The sequence below is a fragment of the Clupea harengus genome, chromosome 20 (genome assembly GCF_900700415.2).
Source record: "Clupea harengus chromosome 20, Ch_v2.0.2, whole genome shotgun sequence".
In the NCBI taxonomy this organism is placed as follows: Eukaryota; Metazoa; Chordata; class Actinopteri; order Clupeiformes; family Clupeidae; genus Clupea; species Clupea harengus.
Window position 1 is genome coordinate 13,280,993 of NC_045171.1, and position 15,693 is coordinate 13,296,685.

Consider the following 15,693-nt stretch of genomic DNA (forward strand, 5'->3'; position numbering starts at 1 on the left):
GAGAGTGTGTGTGTGTATGTATGAGCTTGGGTGACTGTGACGGTATGTGCATGGGTAAATGTGTGAGTACGTGTTAGAAGAACACGATTCTTGTGCACGATTGTCAGTTGCTGTGTGTGTAAGCGTGTCTATGTGAGAGTGCCTCTTAGCACGTGTATTTGTGTGAGTGTGTATGTGTGGGTCTGATCATGTGTCTGTATGTTTGTGTGTGTGTGTGTGTGTGTGTGTGTGTGTTTGTGTGTGAGAGATCTCCTCTGTGGGCCTCTCCGCTCTACTAATGACGCTAGCAGAGGAGAGTCATCTCACCTCACCACAGGAAACACCCACCAGGCTTTCCTGCTCTTCTGCTGCCAGCCAGCCAGCCTGTGTGTGTGTGTGTGTGTGTGTGTCTGTGTGTGTGTGTGTGTGTGTGTGTGTGTGTGTGTGTGGCTGAGTGCCTGTAAGTGTGTGTTGCAGAGTTACTGACTTCCCTCCTGCCAGGGCTTGCAGTACTGGGCACTGGCCACAGCAAGGAGAAGCTTCTTTCACACTCCCCAAAAACATGAGCGTGAAAGAGGTCACATACACACCCACACACACACACACACACACACACACACACACACACACACACACACACACAGACGAAAAGGGCAGTGCCAATGATGTCATAAAATGAGCGAGGGCCAATCAGAGTTCACAACCACTCCCCCTGGGTGAGTCCATCTGTCAAGGAGGGGAGGGGATGCCAAGATGACACAGGTCCGTGTGTGTCCATGTGAGTCTCTGTGTGTGTGTGTGTGTGTTAACACTGGAAGTGCCAGGCCACCAATTAGACCAGTAATGCATGCACACACACACACACACACACACACACACACACACACACACACACAAATCTCCTTCAGGTAACTGCTCAAGGTACATGGTATAGCTTCAGTAATTATCTAGCCAAATACTGGTACAAAGTACGAAGCAGTACCGCCACATACAAACACACACACACACACAAATATGAAAACACACTACTCCAGAACCAAACACACTCCGTTTATCTATTTGCATTTTACACACAGAGCATAGGGGGATGTTTAGGACTTCATGAGAAGTCATTTCATATAATCCTAGTGCCTTTAACCTGTCATATCATTTTCAAATGGTCAGACTAGCACAGAGAGAACACCACATATAATATCTACACTAAAATATAAATTCATATAGCATTATATTTTATATATATATATAAATGTCTATATATATTTAATAGATCTACTCTAAATTGATTGTAGGACCAACATCAGTGGATACATACACTCGGAAAGCGTTGTGTGTCAATATCATCCTCATCCACCCCAAGAGGAGCACACTCTTTATGGCGGTAATTACCATGGTAACAAACAAGGACAGGGAGATGTACGCATTCACAGTGGAGAGCTTAACAAAAGATTTAGTTTATTACTCCAAATCCTTCAAAAGACAAATTAGAACCAGGAACAAATCAGCGCAGCCGCCTAATCCCACAAGTCTTAAAAGAGGAGAGATTGAACTTCCATTTGATTGGTGTTTCATGCACAACACAGGGTAGTGGGAAAGAGAGGGAGAGGGGGGGGGTGAGAGAGAGTGTGTCACTGAGTGATGGAGAGAGAGAGAAACAGAGAGAAAGAATGAGCGAGAGAGAGCAGTTGGGGAGAGAGAGAGGGGATAGAGGGAGGATGAGAGTGTGTGTGCGTGAGTGTGTGTGAGAGAGAGAGAGAGCAAGAGAAAACTAATGAGTGATTGAGAGAGAAAAATAGAGGGCGAAAAAGACACGCTTCAGCCGTCAGCCCTAAATCTACCCGTCCGTGTTGAGTGTCTGAGTACGAGCGCAGTGGCAGCGGGCTGCATGTGTGGTGGAGGGCTGGGTGAGCGACTGCGCCAGCGTGGAGGATTAGGCCTGAGCCTCAATGGCTTGGGCTCATCAGCGTTTTCTGGATCTGACATGGAAATCCTGATAAATACATCAGGCCTCAGGTCACGTCCACCAAAACACACACACACACACACCTGAATGGAACCCCAACGAAAAATAACTCCAATGTGTGTATAAGTGTGAATGAGAGAATTTGTATGGGTGAATAGGAGTGAGTGAGTTAGTGTGTGTGTGTGTGTGTGTGTGTGTGTGTGTGTGTGTGTGTGTGTGTGTGTGTGTGTGTGTCTGTGTGTTATAGCTCTTATCTTTGTGAAGGTGCTTAAAGACACAAAAACAAACCTGGCCGTGTTATTGGCAGAGGGGTGAGAGCCCTGCACTCTGAATCCTGAACCATGATTCCAGCCCCCTCTTAAACACCTGCCTAACCTACCTGACACACACACACACACACACACACACACACACACACACACACAAGCTCGCACAGACAAACACACAGACACACACACACACACTTACAGAGACAAACTCTAACGCTTCCACCCCTTACACAGACACACAGACACACATGCTTGAACATGCACTTGCACACAAGCACACAAAGACACACATTTACAGTGACAAAACCCACCTATCCCTCTGACACAGACACACAAACACACAAACACACATACACATACACACATACACACACACACAAACACACACACACATGGTGACCCAATGCGGGTCTCTGCTATCAGGTACCTTATCATCATCCCAACCACACAATTATGAAACTCTGAAACAGGTGGACTAGCAGAGAGAGAGAGAGAAAGAGAGGGGGGGTGGAGGAAAGAAAGAAAGGGGTGTTATCAAAAAAGAGGCAATGCAGAGAGGCACGTACACCTTCCCACACAGATGATGGCAATTCACCCCAACTTGCCCTCCAACACATAGGGTAGGAACACACTAATGCCCCTCTAATGCCCCAAGGTATCTGCTGGCCAGAATACACACACACACACACACACACACACACAGGTACAGCTGGGTAAGCACAAGTCTGTTTATATAAATCCTTTAATCAATAACACACACGCACATGCTCACTCACACACACATACACACACACACACATGCTCTCACACACGTACACACACACACACAACACACACACACACACACAGACACACACTTCCAACATGCCAAATAAAAACACAGCTGTGTGATAACACTGGTCACATTCAACATGAAACATGTTTGGGGAAGCCTGCTAAGTTCAAATCCACCAGCATTAGATTCTCCTCTTCTGTCTCTCTAACACACACACACTCAAATACAACCACGACACACATCACACACAGACACACACACACACACACACACACACACACACACACACACACACACACACACACACACACACACACACACAGTAGCTCCCTCACCCCCCTCAATTCCCTGGGGTCCTTCCACAAAGCCCAGAGGTCTCTGAGGAGCTACGGTAAGCCTAAGAGCTCAAAAAAGGTTGTTCTGACAGGCAGGGGTCTGGAGGTCATTACTTAACGATGACGTTACAGCCCCTTAGATCAGTGGGGAATCACAGTAATTAGCTGCCTGAGAGGAGAGGATAGATCACTCAACACTGTCTGCCTTTGCAACGTGAGTGTATGTGTGTGTGTGTGTGTGTGTGTGTGTGTGTGTGTGTGTGTAGCAAATAGACACACACACACACACACACACACACACACACACACACACACGTTGTCCACCCCTATATTAGGTAATCTAACAGAACACCTTCATCCCATACACGCTTGTGCAATATTGATTTTCCCTGCAGATGGCCTGCCTAATAAAGCTCCTTTTAATGGGTGATTAATGGGCCCAATTCATTACATAACATGAGTAAAATGCTGTTTCAAACTCACACTACCCCTCACCGAACCTGAACACTCATCGTACTTGTTTAAGTTTATACTATTTCACTATATTATAATGGACACTTAAAGTGTAGAAAGTACTTTAAGTAAAGCAGAAACAGAACAGAACTAAACACACAAGTGTGTGTGTGGTGAAGAAAAACCTGCTGGGCACACACACATGAGTGATTTGTCACACAGCCTCCTCAATCTACCTTTCCAATACAGGCTCTCTCCACGCTAATCTTGTTCCAACACACAGACACACACACACACACACAAACACACAGATTGAGGCAAACACACCAGTCACGTATTCTGTTGTGTTATGCTCTCTCTCTCTCTCACACACACACACACACACACACACACACACACACACACACACACACACACACACACACCTATACACACAAGGACAAATACAAACACTCTCTCACACACATACCCTTGCTCTCTCCGCGTTTCTCCCTCTCCAAGATGAGTTAAATAAAATATGAATGTTCAGAGCACAGAGATTACAGCAGTGTGTATTAAAATCTCATTTCATCTATCAAGTCGAGTTTAAGCGTCATCACACACTAAGGACGGATGCTTCTGGCTGACAAGCAAGCAGTCTTGTGTTTGTGTTTTGTGACTGGAGTGGCGTATTAATAGGCCACTATGTCTGGGCAACGTAATGGAGCTAACAAGGCCCCAAAACATCATACCACAATCTTTTTAACACACAATCACGAGATCAAGATAAAACGATTAATGCGCTGCATTCCGTTTCACAATGACGCTCTTGTGTCGTCTAGTTTTATAAATCCAGTTTGATTTCCTGTCTTGCGTCACGGGCTCGTGTCCGCGCGCACAACCCCACCGCTGCTGAAATTAATCCGTGGGGAAACACTGGATGGGTTATCATATTAAATAATCGTGATCTCAATATTACCAAAATAACCATGGTCATGATTTGTACCATAATCAAGCAGCCCTACCACACACACACACACACACACACACACACACACACACACACACACACACACACACACACACACACACACACACACACACACATGCACAGTGAGAGAAGCATTGCTAACAGAGATGTCTGCTACACACAGAGAATGGGAGCTGGGAAGAGAACAAAATAAACACACTAATGCTACAACGCTACTACGCTACAAAATGATTCCTGCCAGAGGCCAATTCACTGGTGAATACACACACACAAATATGCACACCCACACACACACATTTGCAGACAGATACAGACTCACACACACATTCCCCTGTCAGTGTTGTGTTCCGTGCACACCCAGTGGAGAGGGGAGGCCCTCAGTGGGCTTGTATTGAGTTGTGCTGCTCAGGCCACGCCAGGCCTCTACACACAGCTGCTCAGTGGAACACACCATGGGAGACAGGACTGATTAATGCGCTCAGGGTCCGTCACCAGGAGCTGCAACACAGGAGTGCACCGCATCCAGATGTGGAAGACAGATATGAATAAAGCCTTAGAAACACACTCACACACACACACACAAACACACCGAGCACAGGGGTGCCAGAAGTGGATATGGATATGTTTCTGACTGCAGCAGACACAAACACAATCCCACACACACACACACACAGAATGATCATGCCAGAGGTGGACATCAGGCGAGAGCATCAGGTGTGGTGAGCTCTACTCGAGAGGCTCCTTTAGCTCCTCCAGAGAACACACACACACACACACACACACACACTCCAGAGCTCCAACAGACCATAATCAACCGCCTAAACCTCTGCAGTGTGTGTGTGTGAGATCTCTCCACCCCCCCCCCCCCCCCATCTCTCCACAAAGCATAAGATGTCTGGGCATCCCCCCCACCCCTCTACAGAACCTAGTGAACATCGAAGAACAATAAGTACTCACTTAGGGAGAGGTGTGTGTACCGACTATCTATCTCTCTCACTCTCTCTCTCTCTTGCTCAGTCATACACAAACACACACACACACTGCAGGGAGACGCTGGGTGTGCCAACTGTCTTTAATTCTCTCTCTCTCTCTCTCTCCTTCTTTCTCACACACACACACACACACACTGAGGCAGGTGTTCCTGGACTGTGGATGTGCTCGCCGATCCACTGTCTGTTGCACTGCACCTGAAAAAGCCTGACCTCTGACCTCTCACCTCTAACCCTACAGAGACTCTGTGGGCTGTAGCCCTTCCCATCAGAGCTGACCGGCAGATGTGTACAGATGTGTACTTTGCTCTCTCTCACGCAGCAGAGGCAGGAGGCTGTGAGATGCCCTGGACCAGTCTGACCTTTTGACCCCAGAAAAAGCATCACTCTATCCTGTACCTTGGTCAAAGCATACATTAGCAAAACTAAAAATACTGCACCAAGGATAAAGCAAACCTGGGATGGTCAATACCAAAACAAACAAGCACAAATAGGCTTACAGCTGAAAGAGCGGCCCAAATCTGTGGACAAAAGGACGGGTAGAAAGGCAGGGAGAGATTAAAGTTCCGACTACCCGCACGTCATTGCACAGGACCCCGATAAACAAACAAGAAAATAGAAAGTAACTAATAATAAATAGTGCCTAGTGAACCCTTCCCTCAAACTCTCAAGTACTATGGCACATTTCTCCCGAGTTCAGAGGTCGCCTCTCATACATCAATGAGAAGCGTCCAGAAATCTCCCAGAATCCTCCCTGCCATGGCAGGAATGTCAGACAACACTGTGAAAGCCTCAGACATGTGGTGCAGCAATAGGTTGACGGAGGCAGGAGATATAAACGTGCACACACACAACCCAATGAAACACACAGCCTCGCCAAACACACACGCACTCACAATCTCAGCAGACACACACACACACGCAGCAGCCTAAAGGTTCTGTTCACCAATGGTATGATATGTGCCAACACCTCTAGAAGGGCTTAATCTGTTCTGTAAATGAGACTGATTTAATATGCAGTATTCAGTAAACACGCACATACACAGTGTGAATATATTTTGTATATTTTTATTTGAATCACTAGAGACTTGTGAGCTATTAGCATCGTTGCACTTCAGAAGTGTGCAGAAAGTTTTGTCGTTTAGGACATTTTTAGAACCCCAGTGGGAGAGATAAGGAGAATAATAATGAACGGGGATTTGAATAAACACAGTTTTCACAATGAGAGCTTAAGAGAAGTAAAAATCAGTCAGACGCGGAGCGCCACCGAGAACACTCTCCAGAGACAACAGCTTCCTGAGAAAGAAAAACTAGCAAAAGAAAAAAAAATCTCCACATCGAGAGACAACAGCTTCTTCAGAAACTAAAAACTCCACGTTGAGAGACAGCACTGCAAGCTGGTTATAAACATGGAATCAGTCGAAAATAATCCATCCTGAACTAAAACGCTCAAACAGAAGACTTTAGGAGTTGTTTTAAACAAAGGGTGAGAAAAAGAAAATACAAATGTGCAAATCCTTTGAAAAAGGCTTTGAAGATAAGTGGAGCTCTGGTAGAGTTTGTCACCTTTTCTATCTGAAGGAGACAATATGCCACTGACGGCGAAGCGTGTTTTATTTTTATGCAAGTCGCTAAATTATCTTGAAAAGGCAAGCCGAGGACTTTCCTAACTTAGAAGACTCCCCCCCCCCACCCACCCCCCCCCCCACCCCCGCACCCCCTCACCCCCACCCTCCCGTTCCTCTAACAAAGAATAAAATAATTCAGAGTCGGAATAATTGTGAATGCTAATCATTCTGATTTCCCTCTGTTAGGTTCATTAATTATTAATCGCAGATGAAACTGTTCTAATCCGCACACAATGCAGGCAGGAGCGAGAGAGAAAAAGAGAGCGAGAGGCAGACAGACAGAGAGAAATAAAAGACAAACAGAGAGAGAGAGAGAGAGAGAGAGAGAGAGCACATCAGAGCGGCTGGCTGATCTTTGAGGAGAAGACGAGCGGAGCCAAAGCTCATCAAACACATGAGAAACACACTGAGACGGCAATGAGGTGCATCATCAAATTTCAATAGTGAGGAGAGAGAAAAAAAAGAGATCAGGCTCATTAGGTAGGCAACCTAAAGGAGGATTACCTACAGCAAGCATTGGAGGTCACACATTGCTATTCAAACAGATGTCAGTGTTTCTCAGCAGTTTCTGCTCAGGCTTCCTAGACGACTGTAAACGACTCACGGAGCGCTAATTCCCGATCCGATGACTAGAGAGATAGCAGTGAGCTGAGCCGAGGTTTGCTTAACCCAGCCGTAATATGCATATCAAACGCACGGCCGCATTCCTCTCACTGCTTTTGGTTCCATCAGAGATGCAAACATCGGCTCACAGCGGGCCGTCTCCGTACACTTTCTCAGAGTTCCGCTGTAAATGAGACTACACTAACATATGGCACGGCCTTCCGCTGGAAAAACGCCCAGAATGCAGGAGCTTTTTTTTCCTGATGACTTTTGAGAGAGACAACATACACAAACGGATGAATACACTTGCACACACAAACACACACACTTTAATGCCCGGAATATATATTTTTTTACACAGACAAAATAACACTCGACTAAAAAAAAAATTTTCTTGTGGAAATGACAGAATTAACCAGAACAGCCTAAACCCAGAAAAACCACTTATTCTAAAACAGAACTGGTTCTGATACGGTTGTGATACGGTTCTTGTCGACGCCAGATCAGAACCACATCTCTTTTTGCCTTTACCGCTTTCTGGGAAACAACCCGGAGCGACGGCATCTGAAGGACGGCCGTGCCCAACCTTGCCAAGTCAGAGTCACTGCTGAAGCCAGGAGCAGGGAGCCTGAATCTGGACCAACTGGACAAGAGCAGCGCGATGGTTTCACAACAGGAAGAGTCTTCAGGATGTCACATTAAAGCTAAGGGCACAGCAGAGCCACACAGGAGCCCAGCGGGAGTAAAGATGGCGTACCGCTTCGTGTGGGATTGGTCATTCTGTTACGGCGGCTGGTTTAATGAAGTTAAGTCACTGAGGTGGGCTCCCTTCCACCCTCACTTCCAAAATGGGCTTGCATTTACACTGGAGTAACACAGGAATGGAGTAATTGTTTTTAGTAAGAGTAGTTGGCTAGTGTTAGTATGAGTCCTTGCTTTGACATGCACTTATGCCTTCACCATCGCATCGCCTCCTCACGTTGCAGACAGAGTTGGAGTAAAGCCTGAGTAACTCAGGTGTTGGCCCACACCTTTGTGTAAGGCTGTTTGGTTAGCATGGTACTGTGGATGGGTCACTGTCACATCGAAGCTACTCAGGTCAGAGTCCCTGCCTTAGGAACAGAGTTTGAGTAGCATTGGAGCATGTTAACGAGACACTAAACAGAGTTTGAGTAGCATTGGAGCATGTTAACGAGACACTAAACAGAGTTTGGGTAGCATTGGAGCATGTTAACGAGACACTAAACAGAGTTTGAGTAGCATTGGAGCAGGTTAACGAGACACTAAACAGAGTTTGAGTAGCATTGGAGCAGGTTAATGAGACGCTGAACAGTACCATGGGACCACAGCAGACATGCAGCCTATGCAAACCACCATTGATTACAGTTCTGTGAATACACAAGTGTATAACAAATCAATTGATCAATCACCTGACAGCCGTGGGCTTGCTCGTGTCAGTGCTTTTCAGATGCATCCTAACCCTTTTGTCCAATTAGCACAAATGCAAAATGACACTAATACTCGTCGGAGGATCCAGACAATTCTTATAGTACGTGCTGCATTTGCAGTGGACTAGTTTCACAAATAAATCCACAGGAACATTGAAAATTCACCTTGGCACGAAAATATCTAAAAGTCAAACCAAAAAATGATCATCAAAACGAATCGTTTCGAACCCCAGAGGGAAAAGTGTTCTGAGACGTTAGTTGATTCAAGTCTGCAGCGACAGCCTTGAGATCTGCTGTTCACATGATTCATAGATCTGCTAGATGAAATCAAATGATATTAAAGTCATACTGCATACTGTTCCAGAGGAGAGCCATCACCCCACTCAGATTAAAATAACTACCCAAAAGATATTTCATTTCTCCGGTGCTGAAACGGCTGTAAGCTAACTGATTGGCCTCCCCCGGGGATAGGGAACAAAACACTTCTCCTGTCAGTTCAAATGTGTTACAACAACACATCACACGTGAACAATTGTGTAGTTAATCTACGCCACTCTTAAAAGATTAGAGGGTTTTTTTAACACACATCCAAATCTGATGACAATGCCTCTTTTGTCTTTATTTCAGGTTCTATGGTGTTTTTGTGAGGGTAACACCACATCAATGTGTGTTGTGTTTGTAAAGGTAATGCAGCATCAGTGTGTGTTGTGTTTGTGAGGGTAGCGCATTATTAGTGTGTGTTGTTTGTGAGGCTAACGGAGCATTAGCGCATGTTGTTTTTGTGAGGCTAGCACATTATTAGTGTGTGTTGTTTGTGAGGCTAACGGAGCATTAGCGCATGTTGTTTTTGTGAGGCTAGCGCAGCTAGGAAGCGCTTCGGTGACTCCTGATGCTATGGGACTGAGCCCATTCACAAACAGCGCCCCTGCTCTCCTCTCTCTCTTCTTTCTTAAACGCTGGCCTTTTCACTGCTGATAACTGTAAGCACAAGCTGCCCTTTGTTGCCTGCATAAACCGGGCATTGAGCGTGCATAAAGGCAGATTGTTGTCTTTTTCTAGGGGGCCTTTTAGACAATGGCCTCTCTTTAGGCCAATGCGTCGAAGCAGCTTCACCTATGACATGATCCTCGACAAGGCTCAGTGCATCTCAACATGCTTTATCAAAACACAGCATCAAATCAACACGGAGATAAGAAACACCTACACACACACACACACACACACACACACACACACACACACACACACACACACAAAGACATACACATACAACAAACATACACACAACCTGACTAGTGTACACCCACACACGCAGCCCGACTAATGCACACACACACAAGCTTACTAACCCACTGATACACCACACACACATCACCTCCACTGTGTGTGTGAGACACCGGGAGGTAGCCAGTGTGAGCACGTGCTCCAATCAGGGAGAACTTGAGATGTGTGAAGAGGTCAGGAGTTGCCTGCAAGGCCAGAGGAAATCAGCGCCCCCCCCCCCCCCCAGCCACTGGGAACAGTGTGTAGTTGGTGTGTGTGAATGCTTGTATGTGTGTTTGCGACAAGGACATTCACATTTGCAATATCAGTTCTACACAGCATTCCCAATGAGAGCTCGGGGAAGGCAGAGGAACCATTCCAGAATGTTCTTCAGGGATAGCTACTCATAAGGCAGGAGTATCACGTTGCTCTGTATAACTGCTCAATGCCATTTCTCTTTTAAGAGGAGTTAATTAACTGTAAGAAACTCTATGAAATAAAAATATATATCTTTTTTTTTTCATTCTGTAGAAGTGACAGCAAAACACAAATGCAGGCTAAAGGCCAAGAGCAGTGACTCAATATTTTAGACTAGTGCTTAACACAGTTAGCTTCCCAACTCTATTCAGCCTTCATCACACTGCCTGGAGTATACACTTAAATGTCCAAAATAATCTGAGACAAATAGCTGCTTAAAAACTGCTGATGCATCACGTTAAAACGATCCCATATTTGTGTTTGCGGTTTATAGTTGCTTAACTTAACCCACATTCGGAACAAAGAAACTGACAACAGCACGGCTCACAAAGACAGACATATTCTCTGGATCAAGAATACAAAGCAGGCAGCCTGCTCAGTGGAAAGACAGTGTGTGGAGTTTTGTGTCTGTCAGATGAAGACCTCTTGATTTGTACATATTTGTGGCCGTAGCTGCCTGATGGCAATTGCAGGTGGATGCATTAGGGCAAGACCACACAGCCAACTGCAAACTTCACTTCTCACACAGAAACCACTCTGAGGCTTAAAGCGCTCTCTATAGATGAACCATACACACACACAAACACACACACACACACACACACACACACACACACACACACACACACACACACACACACACACACACATACACATACATACACGCTTAACTTCACTCTCATATAAAACAACTATGCAGTTCAAAGCAATTCCTACTATACAGATGAATTCCAAACACTCGTTCACTGACTCACTCCAGACACACACACACTCACAGAGAGAGAGAGAGAGAGAGAGTGTGTGAGAGAGAGAGAGAGAGAGAGAGAGAGCAAGCTTCCCATACAGAAACGACTGCAGCTCAAAGCACTTTCAATGATATGAATGAATCAAACACACACAGAAACACACATAGAACTTCACATTTCATAGAACCTCTACGCAGTCTCACTGGGCTTTCTGTGTCACACACACCCCACCCCCCAGCCACCCAGCCACACACGCACACACACAAACTCACACACTCTCTGACAACACCTCCAAATTTGCCACAATGACTTTGATCACAAGCAGGCATTGAACAAACCAGTGTCGAGGCACACTTGGGAGAGCACAATGCAAAGCACAGCCTTTCCTGTCAGTAGTGAAATGTGCATGAATGAAGTCCTCCCTTAGCAGGTCTTACCTGGAGCAGTGAACTGGCTGCTCCCAAGGGTGGTGGGCCTGTTCTTCCCACTGTTCACTGGTGGGGAGAACATCTATAGGAGAGATTGCAAACGCACGCCTCAGTGTCACATTTCCACATCATAACCAAACCAAAACATGCACCGTGTGATCTCTGATGGGCTATGAAACAATGCATGACAGTCTAATTGAAGATGCAAAAAAGAAACCAGTGTATCTCGTCTTGTGCTGAAATTAGATTATGCTTATAAGGGACTCCAAATTAGCCCACTTCTGATTAAGTAACATGCGGGTCATGTCATGTTAGACTAAACTTATGAATAGGTCCTGTGATGATCCTGAAGGAGGATTCTCAGTCAGGGTGGTGATTAAATATTTGAAGTTTGTGTTTAATGACGAGGACACAAACCAGTTAAGCTCTGGTCTAGACACTGCATTAAAGTTCACGGTTCAGGTCAAGATTAAGTGACCCAAAAAAAAACGTCCAGGTACAGGGTTTACTCAGAGGTCTGCTGTGGTACTGTCACACATACAATAGATGCATAAACAACTATGAGCTTTTAAAAAAAAATACCAATAGAAAACCTAAATGAACTTTAAAACCCATCTTACCGCGCTAAAATCCAGCAGGTCACTCAACTCCTTATCGGTTCCAATAGCGGCAATCCGCTGCTGTGGGTTCATCTTTGCGATCTTTAACTAAATCTAGAAAAATAAAAAAACGAGTAGCCTACTTTAATTCTCGGCGAATACAATCCTTGAAGCCAGAGATGCCCACGTGAACGCGGGCAATCGTTTGCTATCGTTACTATAACCTCAAATGGCAATCATCTCCGTAACAGTAGGCTTCAGTCTACAAAGCTGAAAGATCTCCGTGTATGTGATAATATTTCAACATCGGTGTCAACTACACCTAACGTTCGATCAATGACAAAACAGCCTTAGCTACTCCTGACATGAAATTCCAAAAGCGAGAGCCTCGCCTGCAGGGATACTGTTTCGGTGCGGTAACCTACCTACGAGAGACCGTTGAATGTCCTCAGATATACAATACACAGTAATTATAAACACTCCTGCATGGCTACAGGAAAGATGTTAGAAATTACAACAACTGTTTGTATAAAATTATAGGCCATTGCAACATTGTTGCAGGTTACTGCTCAGCCGCATTCGCCACAGATGGACGCAACATCGTTTCACTGTTCCAATAATGAACATGTGTGAGACAGAATAAATATAACATTGAATTTGCCAACAATTATTAGCTTAACAATAAACGAGGCAATAGTCGCTTTTGTGAAAAATATGTGGTCAGTTCTGTTACGTTGTAAGCCTGAGAGAGGCGGCGTTCAAATACGATCTGTCAGATTCCATGTTATTAAATATTAGGGTAGCCTAGTGTAAATAAGACAGGCACAGTGAAAAGCAAGAAACCTAAGCGAAAGTGTAGCTCAAACACTAGAACATTGTTACATTCAGACACGAAAACGCCCTTACAAGTAAAAGTAACAGAGCAAATGCCAACCCCTCACTCCATAGCCTACTACCTCCAGTCTTTCTTGTATCCCAACTTCTTTCACCCAGTCCGAAACCTTTTTCAAACTCACTACAATATTTTACCTTTTCTCGTTTGAAAATCCAACTAGGGCGATCTGGTGTGACTAGAGTTGACTTGACTTCCTTTTGTGCGTCTGAGAGACAACGAATTCAACCTTGAAGGAATTATATTTTTCAAATATGCCCTGTATGTAACTTGCGAGTTTCCCTTAGGCAGACATTTTTGCTTCGCAAAAGCCTAAGCACTGAGATGACGTGAAGTGTATTATCCTTCCGCCGTTTCTCGAGCTGATGTCTGGTGTCGCACAGCCCTCCGACACTATGCGGAGCGTTTTTCACACCATGCCGATGTGGGACACACGGACGACCGCTATTAAATGATAGCATGTCCTTTGACTTATTAGAAGTAACAAATGTGACCATAACAGGAACTGACAATCCTTATTTGCATCAATATTAACATCAGATATGTTTAGAACGCCCCAGTAGCCAACAGCGACCTATAAATGTTTTATTAGACCGAAAAATAAAATAGCCTATTTCAGCAACTTGTCAAAGTCAGTTTTGATAATGGTTTATTAAAGTTGAGTTAGGCGTCATGGTGAGAAATATATAATAGCCCATGCCTTGTTCTTAAAAGCCCCCGAGAAGTGGCTTAATTAAAACACAAGTGTGACAATCTGGCCTTCTAGTTGACTGGCCGGCCTCGAGTTTGTAATGACATAATTTACGCAATTTTACGTAGAATTTACGACTCAATGTGTCTATACCTATGGATGTAATTTAAATTGTTTGTCAAGTTCACAAGGCCAAGGTATGCAAATGACGATAACGTTGGGCTATTCCTTCAACAGACTGGTTCATTGACCAATGGCAGACCAATAGTGTAGGTTACTCAAGTTGACATAAACGATTATGAAGCTTATGTCAATCCATTAATTCTGTTTTTTCGTGTTTTAAAGTAAACACTCGAACATGTTTTAGCAGATCAATTCACCACCGCTCACGAAAAAACACGCATCCAGCCAAAGCATGCTCGCTTCCTTCTGTAAAAATAACAATGCATCGGGACTATTTTGTCTTCCGCTAGAGATGGAGGTGAGGAGAACGGAGTAGGTTAGAAAATGTGCTTGAAGAGGCAACGTTTCTATTAGATTTTTTGGCTGACATAGATGTTTATGTAATTCCTGGTATGACATTAAGCCATATGAATCACATAGACATGGTTTTCGGCATCTAATGAGGTTTTGGTGGAACTCAGAGCAATCTATTTGCCCCCAAACAATGGAATTGTGCAGAGCGTTTTTTTCTTTGCAAAGAGTGACTTTGGTTGAAGAGATACCCGAACTCATATCTGCCCCAAATAGTTTTGCCTGTAATGTGGCTGATCCTGTTGCGACAGATCGGAAAAGTAACGACCTAAAAACTTGAACTGAACAAAAACTGAATTCGCCTATTATTCACATCAGGGCATGTAGCCTACAGGACAATTATAGACTAAATCACGATGTCTGGGAGGGATACATGAAACTGTAATTCTCTGTAATGGCAATTAAACCCCTTAGATGCTTTACGTTATTGAGAACTTGAACGGTGGAATAGATTGGTCGCTTTGCTGACGATTTATCGTTCATCTTCACCATTCATAAAACATTTAATGCAAACCTACCATAATGGCGCTCTACTGATGTTATTTTTAAGAGTCTTGAGTAGGCTACTCATTTCCTTTGGAAGTAGATGATAACGCACACTGCCACCTGTTGGAGAAATGAATTGCAGGCCTTTGACAGTGGGATGATACTGTC

At 44.6% G+C, this 15,693-nt stretch overlaps 1 protein-coding gene across 5 annotated transcripts in view; it reads right to left on the minus strand.

The window, feature by feature from the left end:
- tcf12 (transcription factor 12) overlaps positions 1 to 14,115 on the minus strand; it is a 127,977-nt gene extending 113,862 nt beyond the window's left edge. For 4 of the 5 annotated variants that reach the window (XM_031586819.2, XM_031586817.2, XM_031586818.2 and 1 more), the window contains exons 1-3: positions 13,952 to 14,115; positions 12,944 to 13,036; positions 12,333 to 12,405 (exon numbers count right to left, since the gene is read on the minus strand). In XM_031586819.2, coding sequence (XP_031442679.1) covers positions 12,333 to 12,405; positions 12,944 to 13,015 — 145 coding nt within the window. In that variant the 5' untranslated portion in view covers positions 13,016 to 13,036; positions 13,952 to 14,115. The remainder of the gene's footprint in view (positions 1 to 12,332; positions 12,406 to 12,943; positions 13,037 to 13,951) is intronic. The other variant, XM_012819464.3, reaches the window with a different exon arrangement.
- Between the last annotated feature and the right edge of the window lie 1,578 nt (positions 14,116 to 15,693).